Source organism: Meleagris gallopavo, chromosome Z, assembly GCF_000146605.3.
Source record: "Meleagris gallopavo isolate NT-WF06-2002-E0010 breed Aviagen turkey brand Nicholas breeding stock chromosome Z, Turkey_5.1, whole genome shotgun sequence".
NCBI lineage: Eukaryota > Metazoa > Chordata > Aves > Galliformes > Phasianidae > Meleagris > Meleagris gallopavo.
Window position 1 is genome coordinate 25,938,760 of NC_015041.2, and position 9,433 is coordinate 25,948,192.

The 9,433-nt window shown below is 35.8% G+C and overlaps 1 protein-coding gene across 1 annotated transcript in view; it reads right to left on the reverse strand.

Annotated features, from left to right (window-relative positions):
- Positions 1 to 609: 609 nt before the first annotated feature.
- ERMP1 (endoplasmic reticulum metallopeptidase 1) overlaps positions 610 to 9,433 on the reverse strand; it is a gene marked incomplete at its 5' end in the record, with an annotated part of 17,729 nt that continues 8,905 nt past the window's right edge. The window contains 8 exons of the mRNA XM_010725639.3: positions 610 to 2,998; positions 4,016 to 4,179; positions 4,633 to 4,748; positions 5,449 to 5,651; positions 6,170 to 6,322; positions 6,856 to 7,046; positions 7,569 to 7,743; positions 8,852 to 9,072. Coding sequence (XP_010723941.1) covers positions 2,834 to 2,998; positions 4,016 to 4,179; positions 4,633 to 4,748; positions 5,449 to 5,651; positions 6,170 to 6,322; positions 6,856 to 7,046; positions 7,569 to 7,743; positions 8,852 to 9,072 — 1,388 coding nt within the window. The remainder of the gene's footprint in view (positions 2,999 to 4,015; positions 4,180 to 4,632; positions 4,749 to 5,448; positions 5,652 to 6,169; positions 6,323 to 6,855; positions 7,047 to 7,568; positions 7,744 to 8,851; positions 9,073 to 9,433) is intronic.

Genomic DNA, 9,433 nt, shown 5'->3' on the forward strand with positions numbered 1-9,433 from the left:
AAGATCTCTAGCACAAAGGCAAAGCAAAGAAGCTTCTAAGAAGTGCAAGTAAAATGAATTATTTCCAAACAACTAGCTGCTCACTGTCCCATTAAGAACAAAGACTATTCTTATGCACTGCAGTCCTTAAAATTACCATCTGGTTTGCATTCATTTCATGGAGTAGCACATGTAACACTTTTTACAAGAAATAAGAAACCACGTAGCAGAAGATGAATCTGCTTTTATTGAATGCAGAAATAGATGGACACTGAAACAGCAGAAGTTTCTACCGTGTCTTGCTGCCATGATCAACAACAGCAAATTTGCTCTCAACTATTAGTTCTGAAAGGTATATGCAACTCTGCTACCAACTCCTTCCGTACATCACATCTTGTTTCTAGGAGAATCTTCTTGTCCAGGCAACTAGCCAGAGATTTTAATTTCAACATTTTTCATCTCAGCCATTTTTTTTTATATTTCTTGGCCGCGCACATAATCCACTTAGCTCTAACTTGAGATGGTCCCAACATCACTTAGCAGTAGTTGCACTAAAAGCATAAATACAGCACTGGCACAACAAATGAAGACAATTCAAGCATGTTTTTAACAAGCATACCGAACACACAGTTTTACTGATTGAGCTTCACTTTTATTTATAAAGCCAGAAATTTACAACAAATTAGGCATTCCTTATAATTATATAATTTAATAAAGGTTAAATCCTGAGTTAGCAAAAGTTATTGCTTCATGGAAGTTCCAGAAATTGCTAACAGGCATTTTTACATTATTGGCTCTTGGTATGAATTCTTCACATAGTAGTTCTTAAAAAGCTATAAATCAGAGGCAAAACAAAAATCAAATCTGGGAGGACGGTAAATATCAGTGCAGGTTTTGTTAACTTGCTGTGCATCAACTGGAGTGCAATACACAGCAAATGCTGAGATTCAAGACAATCAGAACTAAGGTTTTCTTTCCCCAGTCACTAATAGCACAAGTTCATTTTTAAAATAATGAACGCATCATATACAGACTGTACTTTTAAATCAGATACAATCTGATATTGTGAGTGATGATTGATTCATGTTCATGTAGAGTATCAAATGACACTGGTTTTAAGATACTGACGTCCAGTTTGGTATAACTACAGTAATTAAACTTCTGTCCACATTCCAAGAGTCAGTCAACAATGCTTGCAAATAGACCTTGCAAGAAATAAAACTGTTTCTTGACACTTACCTGCACAGCTACAGATCAATCTGAAGCAAAAATACCTGAACTGGGAACTGCTTTCTATCACAGCTCACACAAATTAAACTGTTTTCTTCCACATGCCCTGTAAAACTTCTAGCATGTAGTAGCATGTTTTTACTTGAAATTATGATGCATGCACAAAATCTGCTTTACATGCTATTCGGCAATATTCATGGGACAATGAGAAGGTGAATCTGTGTTAATCATGGCATGGTGCTGATGTCACAGGATGTCTTATATTGAGTTTGGCTCTAAAGGAGAAGAAACAAAACCTGTACAACAACAGGTCAATGGCTTCACAATTCAAAGCCTGTCCAAACTATAAGTTATTCTAAAAATCACAGTCATTTACAAGCCCCATCCTGTAGGAATAAAAACAAGAACAGCGACTCAGAAATAGGAGACATTCTTTTAAGGATGCTTCTTCTTGGTATTTATCCTTACTGAAAGCAATCCACATTTAAAGAGCAAATTGCAATACTGTCACACTACTACAAGTCTCTCCAAAGGAGATACCAAAATTTAGCCAATTCTAATAAATTAGAAGATAACTTGAAATTTAGAGTGGATTAATTATAAAACATCCACTCAAAGAAGTGGTGACTTGGCACTCTTACATACAAGAGAGTGAGTTATATGCTTGTACGTTGATATTAAAAAGTCGTAACAGGAATAGAAGCACGAGGTGGTAGCAAAATTCCCACAAATTCCTGCACTGAAAAGACAGGCAAAAGATAGAAACTATGTTTTTAACAGAAAGACATTAAATGGAAATGATAACATGGATTGTCATGGTTTCACTCAAATAAATAATTACCACATTCCAGAATACCAGCTTTTCTGCATTGTGCAACCTACACAGGCATCAGCTTTCAGTAACTTCATCCAGCAACAAAAGCAACATCGAGGATTTTGCTATCCCTTCCCCCCACTACGTAAACAAGCATCTCTTAGTTGAATATTTTACGTTAATAGGACGGATAGAACAGGTAAATGACAATAGCCTGCAGAACAGTTCAGTTCAGTTGGAAGGGATCTACAAAGATCACCGAGTCCAACTGCCTGCCCACGTCAGGGCTAATCAGAGGTTGAAGTATATGAGGGCACTGTCCAATTGCCTTCTAAGCACTGACAGACACGGGGCATCAACCATCTCATTAGGAAGCTCGTTCTAGTGCTTGACTGCCTTCACAGTACAGAAATTTTTCCTCATGTCCAGTCTGAATTTCCACAAAATGTAGGTGGAACATGCATGAAATACAGTCATATTTTATGCTATAACAAAATAATTTCACAAGGCCCTTTCATTACAGTTACCATTGTATCGTGCTAACTTTACTTCCTCAAATGCAGTTTTCATGTTCAGAAACACACTAGTTAAACTGCCATTTCAGCAGAAGAACCAGCTGAACTGTATTTGCATTGACACGGAATATCACCTTATCCCCAGTAAATAGCCAAACTGCCAAAGAAACACTATTTGTATCCAACATATATAAAACTCTTGCAGAAGTCTCCAGTATCTTGGTAGGATGTTTATTACAGTATCCTATGTTAGAGATATTACCTTATTAGCATTGCACTATTATTAACATTAACATTAAAAAACAAAAAGGTCATAAGTGCAGGACCAACCAGAAGAAAACGTCCAATTTGGAAATCTCTCCTGTAAGGCATAAAGTTGAGGTGATTTCTGATCTTCCCCAAAAAAATAGTGTGCTGCTATGGCAAGGGAGACTACTCCATCAGAATGGTTTTCTGAGGCCTGTAGGTGAGAAAGGACAATACAGCATTTACGACTGCTCATGGGTTTTAAGCATAAAATTAATCCAGATGTACTTTTTCACAGATCTAACACCCATGTAACAAACTACAGTCATTGTTCTGTAAGTTAAAGCATTTCATATCTTCAACTGAATCAGTATCATCACGAGCTCAATTTGAATTGAAACTGCTCTGACATGTTAGAGCACATGCTTTAAACTCATTTGTAGGTATACATCTTGCCAACAAATCAAGACAGAACTCCAACATGGTATTTATACTAATCTTTCCACTTTGAACCTTTACCATGAGAAGTATTTTATGCCTAGCTTTGCTTTTTCAGTCTTGCAAAGCTTGTTACACTGTAAATTCCTGTTTGCCTTAACCAAATAATCCTTATGAGGATACATGATAAAGTGTTTATATAACATAATCAAGGAAGGAACAATGGGCTGTTCTGAACTTTCATATGTTCTGGTAATATCTACTTGATGTTAAACCTATAGTAAACCTCACTGTTAAAGTGGTAATGAGGTAATGTAGTGAAGTGGTAACTTACACGTCTAGAAAAAATTATTCACTGGCAATTTAACAGTGGGCATGAGGGATCATAAATCCTACTGGAATAGGAATGCTGGAAGCTGTCACATTGGTACTTTACAGAAGCCTTATTTCCAACCAAAAAATAAAGTATGGAACACAAAATTTTTATGATTATCTTCAGGCAGATAAGTTTACAAAAAAGAGCTCCCTGTAACTTTCCCAAATAAGCAAAGTAACTATTTACAACAGGAAAAAAAACTGTGAAATAATGAAGATAGAACTTGGAAAACTATGAGGTTAAGATGAGAAAAATGCAAACTTAAGACCAAAGACCTTGAAAACAAGGAGAAGATTCTCCCTTTGACTCAGCAAGCTGGAGGACAAAGCATCAAAATCTGTGTCAGCTGATTTACAAAGTAGAGAACCAACTTAAAAGCCCGTGAAATCACCAGGTTTCCAACAGCAGCATACTTACTGTCAGCTCTATCCAGAAGTGCCACGGTGTAGCCTGCAGCCCATGGGAGTAAAACACAAAGTAGTCTCCTCCTACACTAGCAACCGGTGTTCCATCTCCAAGAGACCAGGTGGACAAAGCCGACCCTTCGTGTGGCCGAATATACAGAGACATGTGACTTGGACCTGCAGGCAAGAATCTAGATGTATAAACAGCTGAAAGGAGAAAGAACATCTGCTCCTCTTTCTTCCATTCCAACAACATATTTTCCTAAATAGTAACTAGTAAACTTTGCATTACTATAAATACCTTGAAATCAAGACAGAGTTAAACTTCTCTCTATAGAAGAGTCTTCAAATATTTCTAAGCAGTAGGATAGATTAGATGTAAGTGGACTTTAAGAAGGGACTTGCTAGAAAAGGGACTTTGCTTATTCAAAATAGAGAAGGTATCAGTCTCCCAAATAACAACTGAAATGTGACAACCATAGCATTCTGAAACTGGTAAGCTTTGTGCGACTGGCACAAATAAATTCATTTTAGGAATGGCATTGTACACTGCAGTATTGGAATTAAACCTGATCTATTACGAGCATAAAAATAAAAACGAAACACAAATTAGGAGCTTCAATCACTCACCAGATACTTCAAAGCTTAACCTCACAGAGTTCCAGGGTGTTAGCTCTTTGGTGAGAACTTCAAAATGAATGGGGCTTGCTGGAAAAATTTCTGAAGCAGGAAGATACCAGTTTTTCCTGAATGAACAAATAAGATTTTAATTTTATCTCAGTGCAACAGTTAGAGGTACTAAAACATGAAAAGAGTAAGTTTTTGTACAACTTAGCTGACTGCTCTGTTAACACACAAAATATTCAAAATCTGCTTAAGCTAGCAGGAGGTAGTTAAAAATTAACAGCTTATAGAGAGACAAAAACTTAAAAGACACAATAACAGAACAGTAGTCAACATCACTGTTCTTATTTGTTATCTGGACCTGTCTGAATTTACAAATCAATAAAATAAGTAAAAATATTGGGGTCTCCAAAATCGTTTATTTTTGGTCACAAGACTTCTCAGGTATAAGAAACAGTTACAGCAGCTTTTCATTTGGTGAAACTATCTACTCTAACCTTCTTCATCTGAGTAGAGTAGGGGAAAGAAAGGAAGAAGCACACATACTGCTACTTCGAAGTGCCCTTTAGAAGGCCCCTCACTTTCCTCTCCACTGGTGTGGACCTCAATTTTCCCATACATCAACTTCCAAATCACCTCCAGCAGACCCAGTGATCTCTAGCACAGTATGTGGCAGAAGACACTGTATCTAGATAGAAGTTAAAGCGCCTTTCAAGTGGAAGGATAATTTACTTTTTGGCCAAGATTATCCTTATCTTTCTTCCCTTACAAAAGGGAAACTGCATAACCAAGTGGCTCAAATTAAGCAGTGTTCACACCAACCGGAACATGAAATGCACAGGCAGAATCCAAGGAAGACCACAAAACGGAGCCCACTCCTCACACGGAGTTCTAATGGTGTCATTGATTTCAGGTACGTGAGGAGTTATGTGAGATATTCCATTATAATCAAATCCATTAATCCATATACCAGAGTCACTTTTAACCAGGTTTCCATCTAGATCATGAAATCTTCTGTTCATATGCTGGAAGAATTTAAAAACAAACAAAAAAACAAACAACAACAACAACAACAAAACACAGTTAGATACCAGCAGTTTGTGAAGCTTGCAAGACTTATAAGTAATTCCCAAATATCCCCTACATCAACCCTTAATGTCTACTGTATTAGTATGCAACACATACTTAAATATTTATGAATACAATTTCACAGATTATAAAAGTAACATTAAACATAAAAACGTAAATTCAAAAGATAGCTATGCCTGTAAATATTTACATTCACTTCTTCAATGAAGACTGCTTAATCTTGTATTTAAAAAAACAATAGGAAAAAAAAAAAACAACCACAAAACCACCTCTTCTCCTCACAAAAATGAACCGAACACATGAACTGAACATGAGAAATAGTACCAACTCTTTCAAATCCAAGAAAAGTTACTTCTTAAGGGTTTAAGCATTTAAAAATAACAACAAAAACTACACCAAAAAAACTCTCCTGTGTGTAGCACAAAGGCAATATTATATGCAAGACTCTTCTTACCTGAAGAAAGACTCGCTTAGGCTTTGGATTAGCTGCATCAGAACTGTAAGGAAAGAAGATTCCACTACAAACGAGAATCAGAGTGACTAGAAACACAGCAGTTAAAGTTATTAGCGTCGTTTTTGTACTTTTGACAAGGTAAATGAAGTTAATCTAGAGAACAAAAAGACAGCTCAGTTATTAAACTACAAGGCTAAGAAATAAAATACAGTGCATAACTCTAAAATCCAATTACAGAACCACAAGTACATTAGAAAGAATACAATTTAACATAAGAAACTTTCTTGCAATCTCAAAATTTGAAAATAAAAAAAGTACATTCTAGAGGTTTAAATTTTTTTTTTGTCAGCAAGGGTGCCATAAAAAAAGTCTAAACATTTTTTGAAGTGTTGCATAAGTTTTGTTTAGTACATACTGTAATTCATCTAACATGAATGTCTGTTCAAACTCCAGTATTAAATTACCCATTTTATTATAGAGCAAAAGAATTTTGAAATCTATTTCAATTACCTCTTTCTGAAAAATGTATAACAGGATCTTCCCCATTTCCTAGTATTTCCTTGTATTAACATTTGAGATATTGAACAATATGATTAACTTCAAACAATAACTTAGAAAAAACATTGATTTTTTTAGTCTAGAGAAAGTTTAAAAAAAAGTTTTAAGCATTTTAAAATTCTACTTACAAAATAGGATGACAGAATCATAGTGCTGGCCACAATAAATCCTGCCAACACTACGTCTGGTGGAATTTCTGAACCACTTCGTCCCATAATAGGAGTAAACATTTCAAATACAGTCCAATTGAGATACATCATATATAGGTAGGGAACAAACATTCCTAGCATGTACATCACAACAAATTTCATTGTGGCACCTGCAGGACACAAAATGCAGAACATAACTAATATATCCATCCACTGCCGCAAGGCCAATGTGCAAGACCACATACAATACAAAGACCTTGGCAGGGACTTCATTTTCCCCAGCCAATGTCAATATGACTCCTCTAGGAACACTGCAAAACATCTCTCATATTACCTAAAAAATATATACCAGGTGTTTTGTTCCAAGACTGTTTAGATGTTCCATTTTTATAACAATGTTTACCGTAAAAAATATTTGATCAGTTAGTAATCCTAAATAATACTGTTCTTTTTAGCTTGAAATACACTATGGTTTTCAGTATGTTTTTCTAAAAAGATTCTCCACAGTTTCAGACTGTCTTTGCTTGAAGAACACATTCTTGTGACAAAAATGTCATATGTACTTTAAAAATTCTCTGCTCCTACATTGAGTTACTTTGCTTAAACAATACAGACTGGAGAAAAACGCCTCAATACACAGTAGCAGGGGGCAGAGGTTTTGAAATGTAGCCTTCCCCACCAAAACTTCATACCTTTTTGTCTGAATTCTTCATGGATCATCAGCTTTGTGAGTAGAGGAAACGCTACCCACAACGTACAAATGAATGCTGAACAAAGACCAATGTGAGTAATCATAGCCAATAATATAGACCAAATCATCAATGAGGCATCAAAAAACACATCTCCCAAGTACTGGTCATTCATGTTCTGTAACAAAAAAGGGAATCAAACACCACTGAGCAAAAAGCATTTCATGTATCAAATGTCATAAGAATTTATAAACAAATGCTGATTTCTCATCTGGAATTGTTTGTCTTGGACAACTCAAATTTAAAAGGCATCAGCCTTGACATGTACACTTATACTTGATGGACTGTGTTGGCTTTTTTTTTTTTTTGCTAGTAGCACGAAGGATCACCTTCCTGGATGGTTTTAAGGAAGTACCCAATTCCATTTCAGGATGTGAAAAAAATGGGGGCAGTGAGGAAACACATTTGGTAACCCAAAAGTTTCTTCTGAAAACAAAAACTTTATTGATCCTCAAGTTCCTGGACTGGTAACAGCAAACACATTACTTCATCAACATTTAAGCATTGTCTGTAATATCCAAATGAGAGATTAGCTTCCAAAATTTGTAATGCAGATCTTCCTAGGTATAATATAAGTTACAGAGGTATACTGTAACCTAAAGCATGCCAAGAAAACTGATAGATGAATAATATCTAGTCAAGTGATCTGTTCTTCAGACAGTCATCAGGTAAGAACTAGATCCAGCACCTGAAACCACATAATTATCTCCTGTCTGTGAGAGCCCCTAGAAAACAAAAACTTCCTTTCTGTCTTGTAACAGAACAGAACAGGACAGAAAGAGTCGGAATACCAAATTTCATGACAAAATTTATGTTATGATTTAGATGAAGTAAACATATGATTACATTGAGGGAATCTGTCTTATAAGTATGTTCATAAGAAAGAGTTTTGAATGCTTCAAAAGACCATTCGAGTATAGATGTAGATTTTCTGAGCTTCAAGAACATTTGAAGATATCAAAAACCTCAATTCTCCAGCTGTTGCTTTGATCTCTTATCAAGAAGTGATGGGAGAACAAGAGTGTACCACAGGGAAGAAATAATACATTGTCTACTCAAAGGTTTTTGATTTTTTTTTCCCTGAATCAACTGCTACCAGTCATTAGTGAGGACAAAGCCCTAAATAAAGGGGCTGCTAACTCTCATTTAACACAATAACCCTATGCTCAAATGAGATTAAACACTACACAAACGCTCTTTAACAATGGCAATGAAGTCAGTCTTACCTTGTAGTAGAACTTCTTGGCTAGCGAGTGAACGAGAATGAGCTTAACTACAGCTGCAGTGCCATACAGAAACACAGAAACATAGAAATGGGAATACCAAGATAGAGACCGTCCAACGAGAGAGATGAACACCGCCACAATAAGGACAGTTACAAGAGTGGAGATCCAACTTAACAGTATTAATCCAAATGCAGTAAAGAATTTCTTCAGGTTATTAATTGCTACAAAGAAGAAAAGAAGTTTCACCCAACAGTTATAAATTCTACTGCAGACTATCAACATCAAAATTACAGTATAATTGTGGTAATGACCAAATAAGGAGTTCACTCTGAAGAGTTCTTAACTGCATGGTCTAAGTCACTTAGCCTATTTATTTTCTTGCAAATCTTTTTGCAGCACTTCTCACTACAGGATTAATTCCCAGTCTACTTCCCTGGTCACCACATTACTGACAATAACAGCTTTTCTAGGGAACTGCTGAAGCCAACCACCTGAAAAAATCTCAGAAAACATCAGAGTTGCTTTTCTTATAACTTTTTCTTACTCTGGGGAAAAAAAAAAAAAAATTATTGAATACTACTT